The 24,377-nt window shown below is 40.3% G+C and overlaps 1 protein-coding gene across 1 annotated transcript in view; it reads right to left on the bottom strand.

Annotated features, from left to right (window-relative positions):
- The window catches only part of kcnh1b (potassium voltage-gated channel, subfamily H (eag-related), member 1b), a 93,404-nt gene that overhangs the window by 5,722 nt on the left and 63,305 nt on the right, over positions 1-24,377 (bottom strand). The window contains exon 10 of the mRNA XM_073844315.1: positions 15,427-15,623. Within this exon, the coding sequence (XP_073700416.1) occupies positions 15,427-15,623 (197 nt within the window). The remainder of the gene's footprint in view (positions 1-15,426; positions 15,624-24,377) is intronic.

Below are 24,377 nucleotides of genomic sequence, written 5' to 3'. Positions count from 1 at the left end.
AAAAGCCGATTTGATAATTAAATTTTTGAGAACCCTAAAAAATGTAAATTTAGACTCATTGGAAAAACATGCCTCTACTTACATTTTTCCCCTCCACAACTCCAAAAATGTATCTATGTGTCACAAGGAGGGTCAGAGATGTGCGGATCCATTCGCAGGCTTTATTAAGAAGGCGTGGTACACAGACAGGGTCAATCACCGGCAAACAACAACAACGAGGATAATCCAAAGAGTAGTCAAACACAGGCAGAAGGCCGGGGCTGGCAGCGAGAATCAAAACAAACAAACAAACACGGAAAGAAACGCTCGGAAATAAAGACCATACGGAACAATAAGACTTCGCCCGGAAGTGTGTGTGTCAGTGGCTTAAATGCATGAGAGTCAATGTGAAACAGATGTGTGCAGCAATCAGTGCAGTGGGTAACGAGGAGCAGGTGTATGCAGTGATTGGTGCAGTGGCTTATGGGGAATGAAGTCCAGAATGTGTTGTGCAAGAGTTCATGATGACAGGATCAACCACATACGTGACACTATGAATACAATTCACTGCAATTTCCAGTGGAAATTAACATAGTGGCAGTAAAACACCAACAACTGTTATATATGCAAAAACGTTGGTATGACCTCAAATAACCATAGTGTACCACAGTGTATGATTTGTAAACGAATACATTTTGATGTTTGCCTTACAAAACCAGCTCTATAGCTTTTCTGACTTAGTAAACTTGACCAGTAGCGCACCTGGTACAGCATTGCAGTGGATATTGAGTTTTAAAAGAAATATTGAGGAATTGAGAAATATTGAGCAATTGCAGGGCCCCACACAATTGCTTTGCATGGTTCTATGCTGATCCAGAAACATGTCTTACTTGGCAAAACCGTCGGTTTCTTCAAACACAAAGGGCATTGCATCTCGCTCTAAAACCAAGACTAATTTATCTGGGTCTACACTGTGCCTTCAGCTTCTAGTCAAGGTGGTAAGTGTCCAAGTCAACATGCATATGGGAGAGGACTAAAATATCCTGCAGACATTTTATGCTGTGTTCTTCCAAAATGGCGGACAGCAGCTTTTCATTAGGGGTGGGAGAAAAAATCGATGCATCGATGCATCGCGATTCTCTCTTCAACGATTCTGAATCGATTCCTAATATTTCAGAATCGATTCTGAGCTTGTTTTTTTTTTCTGCATATGGCACGTGTGCGCGCTAGAGACGCGGCTGGCTACAGCGCACAGAATTTGCACTGTGAGACACGTGCGCATAATGCTTGACAGTGTGCTTCCATCCGTCGTGTTTTACTTTAGATATGCGTTCATTTCTGCCGTCTGGAATGCAAGAAACTGTTGCACTGACAGACTCACGTGCGCTTTGTGTTTGTTCGTCCTAAAGCTCGATTGCGGATGCGGTTAAATGCACTTGCATTTTGGAATAGTTTCAAACGAAACTGTACATACAGTCAGTTATGTTTTCAGAGCAGGACAAAACATCTGATATATTGAAATAGATCTGAGCATCATTGGCGTTCCGTCCATATACAGTAAGCTGCTAATGCCCTGCATACTCAGGCTGTCAGAGAGAATGCGTTCATGTGTTAAATAATATAAACATGCTTATAAATGAATCCCTTATTTGAATCTTCTGGGCAAGCAGATTATCCGCATCTTCCTTGACTCCTCAGAATTGATGCGCATTCTGTTTTGCTGTCATGCGCGTGATTTCATTCGCGGGGTAAGCTGTCCGCGAAGCGCTCGCCCAAGCGGAAAAACGCGCTGTTGCTGCCAGATCCTGATTGCCAAAAATGTATTGTATTTTTGTATATTATATATAATATGTATATTTTCATAATTTCTCAACAATTCAAAAGTTTAAAGTCCACAGAAAAAAATAGCCTATATAAAATGTATATATATTTTTTAAAATAATAATAAACAGGAAAAAGAGGAAATATTAAAATATGATTTCGTCTCTGATTTTATTGGTGTCTAAATAATGTAAAGATATTATTATTTTTGGTATTACTGGTGGTTTTAGCACTCAGCATACCTGGTAAATAAAAGTGTCACCTCTCGCCACTGCTGTGCATTAGTTTGAATGCAGAATGTTAAAGCTCCCTGTCTATGATCTCATTAGTAATAATAAAATAGCAGTAATGCTGAGGAAAAAAGAAAAACTATTGGCTGTAAACTTTCGGATACCTGAAGAAAACTTATTTTAAATAAGTAATTGTTTTAAAAAGTACCTTGCTTAAATAATTTAAAAAAATAAAGTAAAGTTGGCCCAAATTAAATTTGATATAAAACAAATATGAAAATGTAGCCATGTGCAGTACTATTGAAAACTGAGAATGTGACCATCGTGATATTTAGTTGTTAATGAAAACAGTAATCAAATTGAATCTTGAAACCGGTGAAGATTGACAAACCTACTTTTACAGAGATTCCAACTATAAACAAAAAGCATAGAAACTGCAATTTTACATCTTTTTAAAATTGTAAAGTTGTATTTGCACAGCAGAAGAATTAATTGGGGAAAAAATGTAGATCAAGAATCGTTTTGGAATCGGATCGTGACTCCCAGAATCGGAATCGGATCGGATCGTGAAGTGCCTGAAGATTCCCACCCCTACTTTTCATACCCTGGGAGAATGATCTTTTTTTTTCTTAATTATAAATAAACCTGGAGGGTGACTGAAAGCAGGATCTTTTTTTTACTAACTGTGTTAGTGCTTCATGCTTTTACTTTGATTGTTGTTACAATGTAATGCATTACTATCTTTCTATTAATTCTACTAATTATTAGGATTGTTTACAATTAATAGTGTTTCTTAATTATACGTCCACTTATTGTTCAAGGAGGAACTACCTGAAGAAAAAAAAAACATGTTTTTTTACAAATCGAGAGATAAAACTATTAAGTTAATTTATCTGATTTACATTAGATTGATCACTGAAGGTGGTGGACACCGAGTCGTACTGCATTTAAATGCAAAACAGGTGAAAATGAAGCACAGGGTGTTTAGAACTGACAAACGATTTTTGCAAACCTAATTACAAGTAATTTGTTAATGGACACAGAAGCTGTCCTAATGTGTTAATGATGTTGCTTCATTAATTCATTCCTGTCCGCAGACTGACTCAGCGAGACTTTGTATACTTACCAGGTCACATGAATCTGCTTCATGATGAAGCCACTTAAATGCATTGTAAAGTGCAAAAATAAATGGATTTTCTATCAGATCAGACGGATGACTCTGAGATGTGCGGTGGGAGCAGCATTGGACTGGAGGCGGACAATATTCAGGAGTGTCATTTTTCTGATGTGTCAAAGCCAAAGATAATGAGTTTTGGGGGTTAGACAGGTTCATAGTTTATTGCTCGAGTCTGAAAACTGTTTGCAAACAGCAAATACGTATTTCTTCATGTAGAATCTTCTGTAGAGAATTACTGCAGTTTGAGATTACATGAAAAACATAATAGGTACATACTGTTGCATGTCCAAGACAAACATGTGTCACAATAGAGATGGCAACAGCACCCTTTTGCATCTGTTTTTGAATGCGGTCAATAACCCATTGGTTTAAATGAAAAACATTTAACACCAACTGAAAGTCTGCATTTTGAGAGTGAAACAGCAGTTTTCTATTGCTGCAATCTCATGTAAGTGAATGGCTATTGCAAGAGCCTATAACAAGTAGAAGAGGAAGTTATTTTAATTAAAGATAATGAGGGCGCTTGTATTTAAAAAAAAATATGTGCATGGATACATCATTTACACTACCATGTTATATTCAAAATTTGAATAATTTCGTTTTCAAGGTGACTTTAACATGAACCAATAAGTGCCTCATTATTTTTTAATTCATAAAGTATTTTTTTATTTATATATTTAGACATTAGTTGACTAAAATGTGTCCACGTCTATATTTATTTGTATAGATTTTTTTTGTACGTCTGTCTGTCTGTCTGTCTGTCTGTCTTTATGTATGTTGGTCTGTCTGTTTCTCCATCTTTCTGTCTGCCAGTTTGTCTGTCTCTCTGTCTGTCTGTATTTTCGCCTTTCTCTCTTTCTGTCTGTCTTTATGTTTGTCTATCAGTCTCTCCGTCTTTCTGTCTACCTGTCTGTATGTCTATCTGTCTGTCGGTCGGGCTATCTCTCCATCTTTCTGTCTATCTGTCGTTCTGTCTGTCTGTATGTTTGTCTCTCTGTCTATCCGTCTTTCTGTCGATCGATCTGTCTCTCTGTCTGTCTGTCATCTTTCTGTCTGTCTGTATGTCTGTATGTTTGTCTATCGTTCTCTCCATCTTTCTGTCTACCTGTGTGTCTGTCTAACTGTCTGTATTTTTGTCCATCTGTCTGTCTGTCTGTCTGTCTGTCTGTCCGTCCGTCCGTCTGTCGATCGATCTGTCTCTCTGTCTGTCTGTCGTCTTTCTGTCTGTCTGTATGTCTGTATGTTTGTCTATCGTTCTCTCCATCTTTCTGTCTACCTGTGTGTCTGTCTAACTGTCTGTATTTTTGTCCATCTGTCTGTCTGTCTGTCTGTCTGTCTGTCTGTCCGTCCGTCCGTCCGTCCGTCCGTCCGTCCGTCTGTCTGTCTGTCTGTCTCTAGGTCTGTCTGTCTCTCCATCTTTCTGTCTATCTGTCGTTCTGTCTGTCTGTATGTTTGTCTCTCTGTCTATCCGTCTTTCTGTCTGACGATCGATCTGTCTCTCTGTCTGTCTGTCGTCTTTCTGTCTGTCTGTATGTCTGTATGTTTGTCTATCGTTCTCTCCATCTGTCTGTCTGTCTGTCTGTCTGTCTGTCTGTCTGTCTGTCTGTCCGTCTGTCCGTCCGTCCGTCCGTCCGTCTCTAGGTCTGTCTGTCTCTCCATCTTTCTATCTATCTGTCTTTCTGTCTGTCTCTAGGTCTGTCTGTCTCTCCATCTTTCTGTCTATCTGTCTTTCTGTCTGTCGGTATTTTTGTCTATTTGTCTATCCATCTTTCTGTCTGTCGATTGATCTGTCTGTCTGTCTGGCTGTCTGTCTCTAGGTCTGTCTCTCAATCTTTCTGTCTGTCTGTATGTTTGTCTATCTGTCTATCCATCTTTCTGTCTGTTGATCGATCTGTCTGTCTGTCTGTCTGTCTGTCTGTCTCTAGGTCTGTCTCTCAATCTTTCTGTCTATCTGTCTTTCTGTCTGTCTGTATGTTTGTCTCTCTGTCTATCCGTCTTTCTGTCTGTCGATCGATCTGTCTCCCTGTCTGTCTGTCCGTCTTTCTGTCTGTCTGTATGTTTGTCTACCTGTGTGTCTCGATTTCAAGGTGACTTTAATGTGAACCAATAGGTGCATAATTTTTAACCATGAAGCTATTTTCTTAAAATATATTTAAACTTTGACTAAAATGTGTCCACGTCTATATTTATTTGTAGAGAATATTTTTGTCTGTCTGTCTGTCTGTCTTTCTTTCTATCTGTCTTTCTGTCTGTCCAACTATCTTTCTTTCTATCTATCTGTCTTTCTGTCTGTATGTTTGTCTGTCTGTCTGTCTCTCTGTCTGTCTGTCTCTCCATCTTTCTGTCTGTCTATCTGTCTGTATTTTTGTCCATCTGTCTGTCTGTCCGTCTTTCTGTCTCCACTTTTCTGTCTGTCCATCTGTCTGTCTGTCTGTCTGTCTGTCTGTCTGTCTGTCTGTCTCTCTGTCTACACTTTTCTGTCTGTCCATCTGTCTGTCTCTATGTCTGTCTACCTGTGTGTTTTGATTTCAAAGTGACTTTAACGTGAACCAATAATTGCATCGTTTTTTTTTCATCCCTGAAGCTATTTTCTTAAAATATATTATAAATAAACTTTAGTTAACTAAAATGCATCACATCCATATGTATTTGTAGAGAATAGAGCAGTGCTCTGTTTATAGCTCTGTTAACAGTCAGTGTAAAATTTTCCATTTTGGCTGAACTGCTTCTTTAAGATATTGCCAGAAGGTTTACCAATAATGACTTCAGAGTCTATAAAGAGACACAGTAAGATAATTGCTCTTCTAGCACAAACTCCCATGAGTCTGGAAATGTATCCGGCTGTTATGTCATCAACGCGCTCCATAACATGCTTCCATCTTCATTTACTCACTTCAGTGAAGGTGACTAGTGACAATTTACTGCTCATGGGGATCAATAGAGTCACAGGACTTTAAAATTGGCTTCTATTGTCCATTATTATTAGCATAGAGGTGACAGGAAACAGCTGGATATCTCAAAGATGAATTACTCCAACCATTTAACAAATGACTGTGCAGTCCTCAAGAGACATTAGCATTTCATATTTCAGGGCGGCACATTATGCAAAAACATTGGTTATTGATTTTTTTTTCAGTGTATACTGCAGAGCTGTAAGCTAGTATTCCATTTTAAACAAATCTTTGATTCAAACTGATCATTTGTCAGACTGCAAGTCTTTCGTGGAGTCTCATTAGAATCATTTATTTGTCAATCAGAACTGATTGTGCTAAATGTTTGTGTGTAGCACACGCTAATTATGTGCTGAAAAACTGTCTGTTTGACCTTTATGTGATGAAGGGGAAGTAATTTGTTGGACATATACTCTTTAAGTGTCATTTATCCTAAAATTTCACGCTCGAGATAGTTTCAAAACCTGCCCATCAGCAGAATCTATTCACAAGGTGAACATGCTTTTGTAATATAATAAGTCACAAGCAGCTACTCACCTGAAACTGGTTCAACAACCTCATTCAGCACTTTCTGTGGGCAAACAAGAGACTAGATACTTTCCCCAGGGTTGGATGTGACCTAAATCAATGGTATGAGGCCTTCTGAGAGCCATGTATCACAAAGAAAACAAGACGTTGTTGTTACGTGTGTACAAGACCAGGTCGGGCCACATACGACCAGCTGTGTGGTGTAATTATCATATACAGACAGACACGATTATAGCACAAGACCGGCCACAGAACGATGATACAAGAGAGACAGACAGAATGTAAATAAAGCATTAGTTTATGGGAGATTGAATTAAAATGAAGATCATGAAAATCCAAACCCACTTGAACCGATGCAGAAACAAAAGAAAAGTTGTTGGGAGAGGATACAAGAGAAATTAAATATAATTATAGTTGCAGGAAAGGTGAAATGCAAGAGAGATTTGTCTGATTTAAAAGCACAAAGAAAGATCTTAGTAAGATAAGCAGCTTTTAGTGAGTGAGTGCTGCGATCAATACCAGCATCCAGTGCACAGATCTCCACTGTGTGCCGTCCCCATCCAGGGGACGCTAAAGGATATAGATCTGTCCATTCTAGAACACAATCAAAACCACCAATCGGTGACGGAGAGCTTAAAGAACCACATTATGTAACTGTCCGAAAGCTCTGGTGTTGAAGGTTATTGTTCACCATAAAGGAACATTCTGTCATTATTTACTGTCGTATGTTTTGTACATATATTTATCTATTTTTATATTTTTTTTGTGGAGAACAGCAGGAGAATTAAGAATATCCACACAGTTTTTTTTGTTTCCATAAAAATATGCTCTGAGACCACCTAATAGACAATTAGGTGTCTATCTATCTGTCTGTCTATCTATCTGTCTGTCTGCCTTTCTATCTGTCCATCTGTCTCTCTGTCTGCCTTTCTGTCTGTCCATCTATATGTCTGTCCGCCTCTCTATCTGTACATCTATTTGTGTGTCCACCTTTCTGTCTGTCCATCATTCTGTCTGTCCGCCTATCTGCTTATATGTCCTGTTATATGTCTGTATGTCCGTCTACCTGTCTTTCTGTCTGTCCGTCTTTCTGTCTGTCCATCTGTCTATCTGTCTGTATGTCTTTCTGTCTGTCTGCCCGCCTTTTTGTCTATCCATCTATCTGTCTGTCTGTCTGTCTGTTTGTTTGTCTGTCCATCTGTCTGTAAGTTTGTCCATCTGTCTATCTGTTTGCCTTTTTGTCTGTCCATCTATCTGTCTGTCCACCTTTCTATCTGTCCATCTATCTGTCTGTCCACCTTTCTGTCTGTGTATCTCAAGGGCGTAGATTTGCTCTGGACATTGGTGGGGACCTATGACTCCACCCCCCTACGTCCAAAATGAGCGGGTGCCTGCGGTCACCCGCGGTTACAAGTCATCCAGAAATATTTTTAATGATATTCGGGTCGCAGTTGGTCTGGTGGTTTGAAATAAAGATGCCAATTAAACCTTTGTAATTTATATAGTACAAGATGCAATTTTCTATGAAATACATAGACCTACTTTATTGGCTGAATAATATTTACTAGTGATGCACGATATTTATCGGACAGATAAATTATCGACCGATTTGGGTAAAAATGACGTCATTTTTATTGCTCCGATAAATAAATGAAACCCGATCCGATAAAGTACTCTTGCTGGTAAATCAGTCAATCAGTCTGGTTTATCAGAGATTCATCTGCTTTCCGAGTGCAAGTGACTGCAGCTGTAAACTGCAGTGACTCTCAGCCTTAAGTTTTAACAATCTTATATCTCACTTCAGCGGTCGGCATCGCGGTGAATCTGTTTTAGGGGCTGTTCACATGTCGCGCCTAAAAACGCGTGGAAAACGCTGAAGCGCCGCCTTCTCTTTCTTTCCAAACCCAAAGTCTTTGCCAAACCGCTCTGTAGTTTGAGCTCCAGTGGCGTCTGCCGTTGCTAAGCAGCCAGGACATGCTCTCTCCATAAAGACACGGTAGTTTCAGCAAAGAATAAATAGATTTTCAACATTAAAAATCACTTGCAGTAGCTCTGTTATCAAATTTATTTAAAAATGTTTATTCCTGTACAGCTTTGATAAGCTGTTTCTCCACCTTGACAGTGCTTTCAGTGTTATTAAGGGAAAGGATAAAGCTGAGTGGTTGGTTCATGTCACATGACCTGCGTTGCGCTTGCAGCATTCTGAAGAGTTGAGATGTTTTTATCTCGATTCTGATGTTTTATTCCCTGCGTTGTACGATTTGGCTGCTGCACACATTCATAATATGATCAATAAGAATGGACTACATGTAAGCTTTACCACAGACATTTGGACATCTGACTTTACTCCATGATGCACTTTTCATTTTTTCCAGGTTGACAAAATGTCAAAGCATTTTATTTTATTTAGAATTGTGGTGCCTTACACAAAAAAATAAAAAACATTTTTGAAGAGTCAGGACTGTTTGCTATGAGTGTTAGACCCAGATATATAATATAAATTCCATTAGTTAATCTTAGATTTTGTATTCTCCTGTGCGCACAAAATTATCATATAAAAATATGAATGTATTGGTTATCGGTATCGGTATCGGCATCGGCCAAAAGAAGGACTTAATTATCGGTTATCGGTATCGGTTAGAATTTTTCATATCGTGCATCCCTAATATTTACCTTTTGAATGTTGAGCGTTATTAACTGTTGAATAAATGCTGATGCGGGACAAAATGCCCGATTACCCAACACGTTGAACTAAGCAATGCCATTGTACCATTTTAACTTTTAAAAGCATATAGCTCAGTAATGTCAGCTTTATGTATTTTCTGAGAGGGGGTGGGATTTTTGTTGGGAAAGTCGGGGAGAGACGCACACTTCGATTAGATTGGATAAACACATGCAGCATCGTAATTGTTAAGAAAATGGTATTCCTAATAAATGTCTCGAATATTTTGATTATGTCCAATGCTTCTCTTTCTTTTTGGAATTATTAGACTCATTTGACTATGTCTTTTCAAATGCCTAGGTCTGTTTAATTTCCTTAATTATAAAATTTCTAGCACAATTTTTAACGTTTATTCAAGAAATAATATATAAATTATCTCATGTTTATGCTTGTTTAAAACCAGGGATTAAAAACGAATTCCAAGTAAAAACGGTACTTTTTTCTTTACATTTCCAGAGAGCGAAACGAACTAAATTAAACATTACTTAATAAATTCAAGGCACTATTTCCTTATTCATTTGATACAACTATTATAGCTATACAATTAATATATATAACATAATATATTATAATATAATAATATTATTTTGTCATATTCGTGATTCCTGAATTTATATATGAAAATTTCGTTTTGAAGTGCATTCGTTATGTTTGTATAAGAAAAGTCGTTAACCTAGCCTATTAAGTTGATTTAATATTCTTAATAATTTTTAGAAGAAGTTAAGAGGTTAAGAAAAAAGGAATTAGCTTGTAGTCTATATATTTAGGGCTATAGGCTAATCTTTTTATTAACTTTACACTGTAGATCGAAATAAAATAATGATTGATCATATTTCACATCGGAGAATCACTGACATAATTTAGAGTACTTCGAAAACGAAACTATTTAAATCTGTATAAAGGAAAGACAAAATAAATCACAACAAGAACAATCTGTATTTTTCTTGTAATCAAGAACATTTCTTTTGACAAAATTACCTAATTAATGCCGAATGATGTTTGACAGTGAACGCATCTCCACCGCATAGCCGCATAATCGCTGGTTTCAGTCGCAAATATTAAACATGCAGGTCAGGAAGCGGGTCGGGTACAATATTTTATTTTTATTTTTTTGCAGTCCGAGTTGCGGGCGGGTTAGTAGAAAACGTTAGTCGGGTTCGGGTTGTTTATACATTGACCCGCGCATCACTGATAGCCTGCCCTGCTATAATGAATGTGCATCAAAGCGGTAAAAAAAAAATATTAATAAAAAAAAACACTAGCATTAACGTTAACAGTTGTCCTTACTTTAATGGACTTTGATGGATTCACTAGCGAACTTCAAGTGACTTACACTTTTCTTTGAAAAAAAAAAGCTCCTTATGTCTAGCTTCTTTTTTTTTTTTGCTGCTGCCATCCTCACATGTATGTCACCCATAGACTGTAAAAAAACACACCCAACACACCTTCTTGCACAGGAAAAAAAATCCACTGAATTTGGCGCTGCTTGTATCTGAACGCAGCCATAGCCTCTCACATGATAGCAGGGAAAGGCACAGCCAATCAAAATATTCATATGTGTTTTGGGGGCGGGAGAACTCAAGGAGAGAACGTGATTTGTTGACAGCGCGATTTTTTTTTAAGTGGATTAAATTATTGGTGGGGACATTTCAATGGTCGGAGAATATTGGTGGGGACACATCCCCTCCATCCACCCTAAATCTACGCCCCTGGTCTATCTATCTGTCTGTCTGCCTTTCTATCTGTCCATCTGTCTGTCTGTCTGCCTTTCTGTTTGTCTGTCCATCTATCTGTCTGTCTGCCTTTCTATCTGTCCATCTATCTGTCTGTCCACCTTTTTGTCTGTCCATCTATCTGTCTGTCCGCCTTTCTATCTGTCCATCTGTCTGTCTGTCCGCCTTTCTGTCTGTCTGTCTATCTATCTGTCTGTCTGCCTTTCTATCTGTCCATCTGTCTGTCTGTCTGCCTTTCTGTCTGTCCATCTATCTGTCTGTCCGCCTTTCTATCTGTCCATCTATCTGTGTGTCCACCTTTCTGTCTGTCAATTTATCTGTCTATATGTCCATCTACCTGTCTTTATGTCTGTCTGTCCATCTACCTGTCTTTCTGTCTGTCCGTCTTTCTGTCTGTCCATCTGTCTGTCTGTATGTCCGTTTACCTGTCTGTCTTTCTGTCTGTCCATCTATCTGTCTGTGTGTCCATCTACCTGTCTTTCCGTCTGTCCATCTATCTTTCTGTATGTCTGTTTACCTGTCTTTCTATCTGTCCATGTATCTGTCTGTGTGTCCATCTACCTGTCTTTCTGTCTGTCCATCTATCTGTCTGTGTCCATCTCTCTGTCTGTGTGTCCGTCTACCTTTCTTTCTTTCTGTCCATGTATCTGTCTGTATGTCAGTCTACCTGTCTTTCTATCTGTCTTTCTGTCTGTCCATCTATCTGTCTGTGTGTCCGTCTACCTGTTTTTCTGTCTGTCCATCTATCTGTCTGTGTGTCCATCTACCTGTCTTTCTGTCTGTCCGTCTTTCTGTCTGTCCATCTGTCTGTCTGTATGTCCGTTTACCTGTCTTTCTGTCTGTCTGTCCATCTATCTGTCTGTGTGTCCGTCTACCTGTCTTTCTGTCTGTCCATCTATCTGTCTGTATGTCCATCTACCTGTCTTTCTATCTGTCCATGTATCTGTCTGTATGTCCGTCTACCTGTCTTTCTGTCTGTCCATCTGTCTGTATGTCCGTCTACCTGTCTTTCTGTCTGTCCATCTATCTGTCTGTGTGTCCATCTACCTGTATTTCTGTCTGTCCATCTATCTGTCTGTGTGTCCGTCTACCTGTCTTTCTGTCTGTCCATCTATCTGTCTGTGTGTCCGTCTACCTGTCTTTCTGTCTGTCCATCTATCTGTCTGTGTGTCCGTCTACCTGGCTTTCTGTCTGTCCATCTATCTGTCTGTGTGTCCGTCTACCTGTCTTTCTGTCTGTCCATCTATCTGTCTGTGTGTCCGTCTACCTGTCTTTCTGTCTGTATGTCCATCTACCTGTCTATCTATCTGTCCATGTATCTGTCTGTATGTCCGTCTACCTGTCTTTCTATCTGTCTTTCTGTCTGTCCATCTATCTGTCTGTGTGTCCGTCTACCAGTCTCTCTGTCTGTCCATCTATCTGTCTGTGTGTCCATCTACCTGTATTTCTGTCTGTCTACCTGTCTGTCTGTCCATCTATCTGTCTGTGTGTCCGTCTACCTGTCTGTCTGTCCATCTATCTGTCTGTGTGTCCGTCTACCTGTCTTTCTGTCTGTCCATCTATCTGTCTGTGTGTCCGTCTACCTGTCTTTCTGTCTGTCCATCTATCTGTCTGTGTGTCCATCTACCTGTCTTTCTATCTGTCTTTCTGTCTGTCCAACTATGTCTGTGTGTGTGTGTCCGTCTGTCTATCTGTCTGCCCTTCTATCTATCTATCTATCTATCTATCTATCTATCTATCTATCTATCTATCTATCTATCTATCTATCTATCTATCTATCTATCTATCTATCTATCTATCCATCTATCTATCTATCTATCATCTATCTATCTATCTATCTATCTATCTATCTATCTATCTATCTATCTATCTATCTATCTATCTATCTGTCTGTCAGTCGGTCTGTTGGTCTGTCTCTGATACATAGAGAGACAAATAAACAGGCAGATGTAATGCTGACATGTGATGCGAGCCTTAAATCATATTTCTTTAAAACATTTTTCACAAAGAGAAAGAGAAAGAAAGAAAGAGAGACACAGAGAGAAAGAGAGAGAGAGATGGGCGGGCGGAACTGAAGGAGGGGGTTGATGATGAAGATACGTCTGTATCAGGTTTCTATTTTCTGTTCTTTTAAGGTCAGTTTGACTTTGTGTTTCATTAATTCAGCTCTTGACTCTACATGGCCATTTTCTGACCGTTACAAATTAAACGACTGGCTTTGATCACGGCTATCTAATCTTTGCCTCTGTCTCTCTCTTCATCCTGTGCTCACACAGAGAGCAGAGTCACGCTTAAGATTTAAGCATTAGCTCAATAAGCTGTATCTGATTAGGCTGTACCTGGATAATACAGCCAGATACACCGAGCCGCTTACGCCACAATCTCACCTGAACAAATAAGGCCATTACTCTGATGATAGCCATGCAATCACTGAAACGCGCACACACACAGGCCGTGATTGCTTCAGCCCTCAAACCGTTTCATATGCTGGTGAACCAAGACTTTAGATTTCATAAATCATACCTATAATGCCAGACTAGACCAAAGAGAGCAACCAGATATGCTTTATTCTTCCATGCTATTGAATCTCCTCTGATTTATCACCTGATCAATAAAATAGCATTAGTTTAATTCAGGAATGACCTTGAAATGTCAGCAAGCCTTAAAAAATAAGACCTGCAAATATGATTGTCCAATATATATGTATAGAAAGGTAATGCCCAGAAACCAACAACAACTATATTAGCTTTCATACCAACTAACCTTCTGCTTATTATAAGCAGTTATGTCATCTGTCACTTTAAATACTTAAGCTCCTAAAAGAGCTTAAAGAGTTTGTTTTTAATCTAATATTTTATTTTACAAAAATTTTTGTAGCAGTGCATCCAGTATTCAGAGGCACTCACTGTCCCTACAGCCACCACATGAGTAATGGAGTGCTATAGGGATTGTGTCTGCGAGAGGGTATAGATCTTCCAGCTCAGTTGGCTTCATAATCACTTCACTGTAAAAAGTGCTTACACAGAGAAACGAGACGTGAATTTAAACGAAGCCGTGTGCAGCCCCTCTCCAGCCCCGCCTCCACACGGACACAATGTATCTGACAAACTCTGAGACAAAAGCAGATGAAATTGAACAGCGTTCACCCACACCAGCTATAATATTAATGAAAAGATGTCAAAATCATTCTCGGAAGAGCGGCGGTAAATGAAGAACTCCGATACAGCAGAAGGAAGGTCAAAGATTTGACACCAGAGAAAAACAATAACAAAATGAATGGAACATCACAAAGCTGCAGGGATTTGATCATTCAAATGCATTGAAGTAAAGAGGCTAGATCATTTTTACAGTTTAGTCTGACTATGCCAACTACAGCAGGGGCTTTCACAGATGTGTGCAAATGCATATGGAAAGGCATTTCAACACTTTAAACAGCTATGTCCAAATTCGCATTGTGAAATTTGAGGAAGAACAAACTTCCTTTGACTGTTAAAAAAAGTTCTATAGTATGAATGATTTCTGTACATACATACACCATGTTGGCTTTGCCATGTGACCTCAGTGTCATTTCCTCAAAGGTCATGATTGACATAAAAGATCTTACCAGTATTTTGGTCAACGATGTGCTTGTGGCGACGTTTCTTCAGCACCTTATTGCATGTTTCAAAGCAAAATGTCCATTGAGTGGCCACCATGCTATGTTTACTTTCTTATATGCAAGTTGTTTTATAGGATTCGTACCAGAGTTCTTCACCTTACAAGTTTTCAAGTCTATGAAATCTATTTTTTATATCAGTATGTTAAAATTGTTTCAAATTCATAATAATGTGCAAGGAATTGGCCTGAAAAATTAAGCTTTTTTAATCGTCACTCCTGCCACATAAATAATTGTGTGTGGAAAAGAATAAAATGTCTGCCTTTTACTGCTGTTAATTTCAACTGGAAACAGCAGCGATTCGTTTTTTGAGTTTTGCAGAAATGTAAGAAGAGGCACGTATTTCCAATGAGCCTGGGCAGGATTTTGGTGCTGGTTATGAATGTTATCTTAAAAAAGGCGTCTGCATATTGATGCAAAAGGTTCCTTATTTAAAGCACCCTGCACATTGAAAAATGATGCTAAAGGGGTTCTCTGTGCATCAAAAAGCGTCAATATTTGACGAGTTGGGAGTCAAAATGTGTTACATCCTAAATGTGCAAAACTTGTGTTGGGAAACATGAGATTATTTGCAAAACTCGTTTGCAACTTTAGGCTTTTAGCTATTTTTTAAGTGGTCTAGGTACCCACCCTTTTCCTCAGGTTGTAGGTCAGCACCAGGTTCCTTGAGAAGTGTCCGGCGAAGGCTGTGTAGAATTCCAGAACCTTCTGTAAGGCGTCCCGTTTGATGATGTGAAGATCGCAGTAGGTCAGCGCACGAACGTTTGCACAAGCCTGAGCTAAATTCACCTCTTTCCAGAACACATCCCCGAACACATCTCCCTTTCCTGAGAAAGAAAAAACAGAGGAGGACATTGAAGAATGAATTCCATTAGGCTTTCTAATACCTTCAGGGAAATGTCCTGGATTCGTGCATAGGTGTGAATTTTCATGGCTCACAGGAAACTCAATATGCACTTCAGAATGAAACTGCTCAGGCTGAGAATGTCATTTCAGGAGATTATTAAATAAGTTCATGCATGTAAATAAGATGAAGCCTGCTGTAATGTGACCCAGAGAGGGCAAATGTTAAACACTGAGGCAAATGTGTTTTGACGTTATGTAACAGAGCAAAAGTGTGGTCACATTTAGCACTGGGAAACATCCAGTCAGTCTTGGGTGAGGAAGAAATTTTGCAGTGGATTCAAGTTGGTGACACAATTTTGCAGTGTTGACAAACTGAAAGCTGCTTGGTTTGAAAGGAACTTCTTTGAGCTTAGCGTCATATATTCCTACACTACTGACGATAGACATAGCATTTTTGCCCATTAAATTTTTCCCCATGAAATTACCACATCGTGTCATGTATAGATCATACTAGAAGTGAAATTCTGTCATTTACCCACTCTCATGTCATTCCAAAAGTTTTTTTTGTGGAAAATAAAAAAGACATTTGAGAAATGAAGCTAGCGCAAGTTCTGCCAGGAAGACTCAATCGGTCGCGTCAGTAATTACCTCCTCATCTTCCAATCATATAATTTACTGTAGCTTTAAAGGGTAGCGCTTACCATGTCTGAGTTCGCAGATGCTGTCGCTCCAGCACACAGTCGTGAAACTGGAATCCAGCCGCAGTTTGCAAGGAGCGGAGCCGTTAACTCTCTCAAAATGACAGGATTTATCACGGATACCATGGTTACTTCATTAAAAACCGCTGTCGGCAAAGTTTAACGTGAACCGTGCGATTCTCCCCCTCTGCGGATGTGTTTGCGGCTCAGGAGTCGTAACAATGTACCGTCGTCTCGCTGGCGGCGTTAGACAGAAGCAGCGGCTAGAGCTCAGTCTGGCGAATCTGTGAGCTCGAGCTGCTCAAGCGGCGGCATGAGGCTCTGATCGCCAGCGAGCTCGCGCTACACGCGCCAACCCGAGCCGGAGAGAGCCGAGCGGCCGAGCGTCGACACGAACCCGCGGTGCTCACCGATGCTGTCGCTCCCGTACCTCCATCCCGAAGCCCAGCAAGCTCTCCAGCCTCGATCTAGGTAAAATCCTATTTTTCTACTGGTGGTGGTGTTTTGCCAAAGCGGTTGGCACTTTCACGAATTGTATGGCTAGCTACTAAAGCAAGATGGCCTGCGGGTTATACGTCCGTCAAACAGCTGTACACGCTATAGGTTCAAGTGGCTGCAGCTTATGCTGCCTTCATGCGCTATTGTAATTATGGTAAATACTAAAGCTATCAAGACGGCCCGTGGCCCATGCGTTCTATCAAAAGAGGGCCTGTGTATTCAATCATGCGTTCTATCAAAAGACGGGCTGTGGCCCATGCGTTCTATCAAAGGACGGCCAGCGGCCACGCGTCCTATTAAAAGATGGCCTGTGGTCATGTGTTCTATCAAAAGATGGCCTGTGGCCCAAGCGTTCTATCAAAAAATGGCCTGTGGCCCATGTGTTCTATCAAAAGATGGCCTGTGGCCCAAGCGTTCTATCAAAAGATGGCCTGTGGCCCAAGCGTTCTATCAAAAGATGGCCTGTGGCCCATGTGTTCTATCAAAAGATGGCCCGTGGCCCATGTGTTCTATCAAAAGATGGCCCGTGGCCCATGTGTTCTATCAAAAGATGGCCTGTGGCCCATGTGTTCTATCAAAAGATGGCCTGTGGCCCATGCGTTCTATCAAAAGATGGCCTGTGGCCCAAGCGTTCTATCAAAAGATGGCCTGTGGCCCAAGCGTTCTATCAAAAGATGGCCTGTGGCCCATGTGTTCTATCAAAAGATGGCCTGTGGCCCAAGCGTTCTATCAAAAGATGGCCTGTGGCCCATGTGTTCTATCAAAAGATGGCCTGTGGCCCATGCGTTCTATCAAAAGATGGCCTGTGGCCCAAGCGTTCTATCAAAAGATGGCCTGTGGCCCATGTGTTCTATCAAAAGATGGCCTGTGGCCCATGCGTTCTATCAAAAGATGGCCTGTGGCCCAAGCGTTCTATCAAAAGATGGCCTGTGGCCCAAGCGTTCTATCAAAAGATGGCCTGTGGCCCATGTGTTCTATCAAAAGATGGCCTGTGGCCCAAGCGTTCTATCAAAAGATGGCCTGTGGCCCATGCGTTCTATCAAAAGATGGCCTGTGGCCCAAGCGTTCTATCAAAAGATGGCCTGTGGCCCAAGCGTTCTATCAAAAGATGGCCTGTGGCCCAAGCGTTCTATCAAAAGATGGCCTGTGGCCATGCGTTCTATCAAAGATGGCCTGTGGCCCATGCGTTCTATCAAAAGATGGCCTGTGGCCCAAGCGTTCTATCAAAAGATGGCCTGTGGCCCAAGCGTTCTATCAAAAGATGGCCTGTGGCCCAAGCGTTCTATCAAAAGATGGCCTGTGGCCCAAGCGTTCTATCAAAAGATGGCCTGTGGCCCAAGCGTTCTATCAAAAGATGGCCTGTGGCCATGCGTTCTATCAAAGATGGCCTGTGGGCCACGTGTTCTATCAAAGGACGGCCCTGTTTCACGTCGCAATCAAGGATACCAGGAGCATATGTTCATTTTCACGATAGATATAAAAAAAACAAAAAAAAAAAAACAGCTAGTGGTTCATTTAAGATAACCATGAATGGCACTCATCTAAATCTAATTTGTTTCCCTTTCTTTCTCCATCTAAGCCAAGAACCCCAGGATTCACGACTGTTTAGGTAATTTTAAAACCGTCCTTTGGGGGTGGGCCCCGTTCCGGTGGATCCTTAAGTCCACCTATCTTTGGGGGTGAGCGGCGCCCCCGCCTTCGTCTTCAGGCGGGACTCGCTGTTCCGTACCCTCTGAACGCGAGTTACGAATGGGGCCTACGCCAAAGAACCTGATTGCTTGCTGAGCTTCTACATAAATGTAATCGGTATAGTATAAATTCTCCCGAGTCTTTCTGGTAGAAATGAAGCTAGCGCAAGTTCTGCCAGGAAGACTCAATCGGTTGCGTCACTAATTACCTCCTCATCTTCCAATCATATAATTTACTGTAGCTTTAAAGGGTAGCGCTTACCATGTCTGAGTTCGCAGATGCTGTCGCTCCAGCACCTCCATCCTCCCCACCTCCACCAAGATGGAATCTTCCTCCAACTCCTCTACTCCACCAAGCTGGGTCATCCCTCTATTTACCACATCACTATCAATCAGGCTATCCCCTCCTTCTTGAAGACTCAGATTGTCGTTCCTCAATCCCCACCATCACCAGTTGGCCCCTTCCTGACTCCGCGGGGGGTGAGCGGCGCCCTCGCCTTCGTCTTCAGGCGGGACTCGCTGTTCCGTACCCTCTGAACGCGAGTTACGAACGGGGCCTACGCCAAAGAACCTGATTGCTTGCTGAGCTTCTACATAAACGTAATCGGTATAGTATAAATTCTCCCGAGTCTTTCTGGTAGAAATGTCTTAGTGTTTTTTGTCCATACATTGGAAGTCAGTGGGCTGCAATTATATTTGGTTCCCGGTGCTCTTGAAAATATATTCTTCTGCGTTTTTCTTTAGAAAGAAATGCAACATGGTTTGGATCAACATCAGGTTGGGTAAATGATTAATTTTCTTTAATAATGAACCAATCAGGTGTGAGCTCTATGCAACACTTTGGCAATAGTAAACAATGAATTGCATTGCTTATTTTAAACAAAAATACAGTATCTCACAAAAGTAAGTACACCCCTCATATTTCAGCGACCATTTTAGTATATCTTCTCAAGGGACAATACGCTTTATTCAGCCCGCCACCATTTTGAATCAAAAACGAGGCTGTGAGGGATAGCAGTCCAGCAGCGCCCACTGTGGCGTATTGTTGCGTACCGAGATGTAGATCGTATAACCGTAAAATAATAGGTCATTTCACATTTTTCCACAGGACCAAGAGCTCCAGAAAATGTGGATTGTTCCACAGGACATATAACCTAACTTTCAGGTAACAATTTTGCATTTGCATTTAGCCTGCAGCTAGGTCATAAGCGTCTTCCCGACCTTTATTATGAAATTATGATAAACATGACATTTTCTCTGTCTAAAGCAAAACAGAAACAAAAAAATAATGTTCTGAATATCATTTCGCGATTTTAAAAGTGGTTTACCTCAAACACTACACGGCAAACTAATAAATAAATGTTATATTTTGATCGCTTTGCATAAAAATAAACTGTCTACCCTGTTTTTTGTATGACTTAACATGTTATCTGAAAGAGGCTTACGATCTAACTGCAGGCTCTTAACACAAACTATTGAGCATGTTAATCTTTATAACATCATTTAAAAATAATATCTTTTTCACTTACGATCGCAAGGTTTTCCTTTCATGAGGCTTTTAAGTCCAGGTAAACACAGACGGAGCTGAACCCTCCTTAAGCTTCCTAATTCCAGTCAGTGATTTTGAAAAACAATCCTGAGTAAAATGTTAGGAGCACTTGTGTTCTTTGTAATCTATACAAAATGGAGATATTTAGTTTAGTTGTTGTAGTAAAACATAACATTTTAGCTCTGCGTAAACGTTTAAAGGAAGATAAACATGCTCACATTATAAATTAGCAATTAGTCAACCGGCTAGTTTCCACAGTCATTTTCTTAAATAAATGCAATATTGTTACCTGAAAGTTAGGTCCTATGTCCCGTCGAACTTTAATAATACACATTTTCTGAAGTTCTTTGTCCTGTGGAAATGAGTGAAATGATATTTTCTTTTTATTTTTATGACTAAACAATTTATATCCTGATACGCAACAACACGCCACAGTGGGTGCTGCAGGACTGCTATCCCTCACAGCTTCGTTTTCGATTCAAAATGACGGCGGGCTGAATAAGGCTTATACTATAGAAATGAAACTTGGATATATTTTAGAGTAGTCAATGTGCATCTTGTATAGCAGTATAGATTTACTGTCCTCTGAAAATAACTCAACATACAGCCATTATTGTCAAAATAACTGGCAACAAAACTGAGTACACCCTAAATGAGTACAGCAGTATGTTGTAACCAAAGTCACATGTCCTATTCATCATGTTTTAGTTTTATTAGATCAGTTCAAATTAGATGCTTTAGGTACAATTCTCTCATACTGACCACTGGATGTTCAACATGGCATCTCACAACAAAGAACTCTCTGGGGATTTGAGAATTAGAATTGTTGCTCTCCACAAAGATGGCCAAGGCTATTAGAGGTTCAGTAACACCCTGAAACTGAGTTAGACTACAGTGGTCAGAGTCATACAGAGGTTTTCCAAGATAGGTTCCATTCGGAACAGGGCTTCATTTCAGGGCTTTCATCGTTCTGTGCATCAGGTGCAGAACTTGGCTTAAAAAAAAAACAGATGCATGAGTGCTGCCAGCATTGCTTTATAAAGGTTGCAGAAGTAGAAGGTCAGCTTGTCAGTGTTCAGACCATACGCTGCACACTGCAACAAGTCAGTTTGCATAGGCGTCATCTCAGAAGAAAGCCTCATCTGAAGCTGGCTCGCAAGAAAGCCCACAAACAGTTTGCTGAAGACAACCAAGAGCATGAATTACTGGAACCATGTCCTGTGGTCTGATGAGATTATAAGATAAACTTATTTGGCTCAGATGGTGTCCAGCATGTGTGGAGATGCCCTGGCGAGGAGTGCCAAGAAAATTGTGTCTTGCCTACAGTCAATCATGGTGGTGGTAGCATCATGGTCTGGGGCTGCTGGTTCTGGGGAGCTGCAGTTCATTGAGGGAAACATGGATTCCATTATGTACTGTACATTCTGAAGCAGAACATGATGCCTTCCCTCCAGAAACTAGGCTGAACAGCGGTTTTCCAATAAGATAATGATCCCAAACACACCACCAAGATGACAACTGCCTTGTTGAGAAAGCTGAAGGTGATGGGGTGGAGTATGTCTCCAGACCTGAACCCTATTAAGCACCTGTGGGGCATCCTCAAGCGTAAGGTGGAGAAGCACCATGTGTCTAACGTCCAGCAGCTCTGTGAAGAGTGGAAGAGCATCCTAGCAAAAACCTCTGCAGCTCTGGTCAATGCCATGCCCAGGATGATTAAGGCAGTGCCAGATAACAATGGTGCTAACACAAAATATTTTAACCTTGTAAAAGTTCACTTAGGGTGTACTCACATTTGTTGCCAGATATTTTGAGTAATTTTCAGAGGACAGTAAGGCTCAATCCCAATTCTACCCCTTAGCCCTACCCCTCTGTTTGGCGCGTTCACATGAAGGGGTAGGGGTGTCTCATTTCTCTTTTGGTTGGAGGGGTAGGGGGAAGGGGAAGGGCCAGATAGCCCTCCAAACGAAGATTTTTCAGGACCTCACTTCAAACGAAGGGCTAAGAGAAATTTCCAACATGGCTGCTCACTCGAGCAAGCAGACTCGTAAATATAAGTAATTTTTCCCTTTAATAAGGATTTTCATGACAATGTTTCATTATATGTATATTACCTTCAATCTTGTGTTTGTGTTTATGGTGTTGTTTTGTAAATAAACGTTTGCAAAAAAATCGCTAAAGTTTGCTAGCAGATAGCACTGATTGCACGATATTACAAAATATATTTTTATGTCATATACACTTGACTGCATGTTAGAAACACGAAAGACCAGTGGCACGGTAATTTGCAACGGTGGTGTAGTGGATGGTGTACGCAGGTAACGTATACGGTGTATACACACTTCCACTTTTTAAATCCCCTCTGATGCGCATTATTCAGTGTCCTGCATTCGCCAAAATCATGGCAGTCCACCACATCCAGTCATGTGAATAAATGTAAATATTCACTCAAAACACCCAATAAAGGCAGTGATAATGCAGTCAGGACCGTGGAGCCGGCTTGCTTTGAAATGTATTTAATGATTGCGCCTAATGCACCTGCGCCCGTTCACCGCACCAGTAATTTAAATCAGTACATAATAATAAAAACGATACCTTACAAATAAAAAGAAGCTGATTTTTACGATCAGAAATTTCTTAAACCAGTGAACCCCTGTAAACATTTTAGTCCAAGGATCCAGAAAACGAACGCGTTCAAATAGAAAGTTGAAAACGATATTCACAAATGAAGCATATATACTTCTCCAGGCACCACTACACTGATTAGCAATTTGCCGCGCATGGGATAATGCGTTGTTTGTTTTGCTTACGGCCACATGTGAATGAACGGTGCGTACACCGTACATTTGTACTTTTTGCAACATGACAACATTTTGACATCTTGGAATGAGTGATAAACATCTGCGCATGTCCTCTGACGTAACATTAGGAACTAGCGACAACGTATGATGACGTATCACAGTGTTGTAGTGGTGTCCCATTTCTTAGGGGAAATATTTTAGCCCTTCCCCTTTACACTTTGTTTCAAGGGACAAGGGGAAGGGGCGAGGGGTAGGCGAAGGGGTAGAAAATAGAATTGGGATTGGGCCTTAATCTATACTGCTATACAAGCTGCACATTGAATAGTCTAAAATATATACAAGTTTAATTTCTATAGTATTGTCCCTTGAGAAGATATACTGAAACGAGAGGGGTGTACTCACTTTTGTGAGATACTGTGCATGGGTATAAAAACTGTATTGGATATTTTAAAGACAGTAAAACCTTATACACAATGTTAGAGCTGCATATAAAAAAAGAGAATTTAAACAAAATGGGTATGTCAGGCACAAGATAAATCCCAAGCTGACAGATTCATTTAATAAAATGATAGAAATCTGTTTTTGTTACAATGCATTGCTCGGTGTAGAACATTTCCATCAATTTCACACGGTCAAATGCTCTGTTGTGATGACATGCAATACACAATTGACACATATTAGTGAACATACATATCAAAGAGAGTGTTTTCATCAGCTTTGATATCTTGCTACAAAGATGTCCCACGTCTACATGGCTGTTTCCTATGCATGAACTGTTTTCACAAAGCAGGGAAGTGTGCTGAATCACTTCAGCTGAACCACTGCAATGCACAACGAAAGAGAAGTGTATTGTTTAAATGTCATTTTCTTTAAATGTACTATTCCAGAACAAGATGACTTTCTGACAAGGCTTCAAAGTGAGCTTTCGCATCACAAAATTCACATTCTTTCATTCCTTAAAAGAACAATTCACACTAGGTTTCACGCTAGAGCAGATCTCCTCCCCACGGATGACTCTGCTCTGTTTCTAACCCTGCGATGACAGATTTACACCTCCAGTAAAATGACACACTCTGCTAGAGACCTGCCGCCCCGCACGGGCTGCAATGCAAATATTTATCTCAGCATAATACTTGACCCCCACTGGACACCAGATCTGTATCTGCTGTGTCTTTTAAGAGGGCAAATCCAGAGAGGTTCTCATGGCACTAGAAGCTTATTAGCAGCGTTTGGCAAGGCAAGCTACTATTGCTCATGCTTAATGTTATTTAATCTTCTTAACACGTTTAAAAACTGACACCCGGGTCACTTTTGACCCAGGGGAATGTGATCTCATAAAACAGTGATTACTTATGGCTTTTTAGCTAAATGCATGGATATACTTTATTTTATAGACCTATTCCGCATGTACATACTATGTTGTTATTATTGTAATTATAATAACTAGGTGCTAACACTGAATCTACCTTTTAACCTACCCCTAACCTATGTTCATTTAACCTTA

Source organism: Garra rufa, chromosome 7, assembly GCF_049309525.1.
Source record: "Garra rufa chromosome 7, GarRuf1.0, whole genome shotgun sequence".
Taxonomy (NCBI): domain Eukaryota; kingdom Metazoa; phylum Chordata; class Actinopteri; order Cypriniformes; family Cyprinidae; genus Garra; species Garra rufa.
Note: the sequence above shows the minus strand (reverse complement) of the source record. Positions and strands in the feature narration are given on the sequence as shown.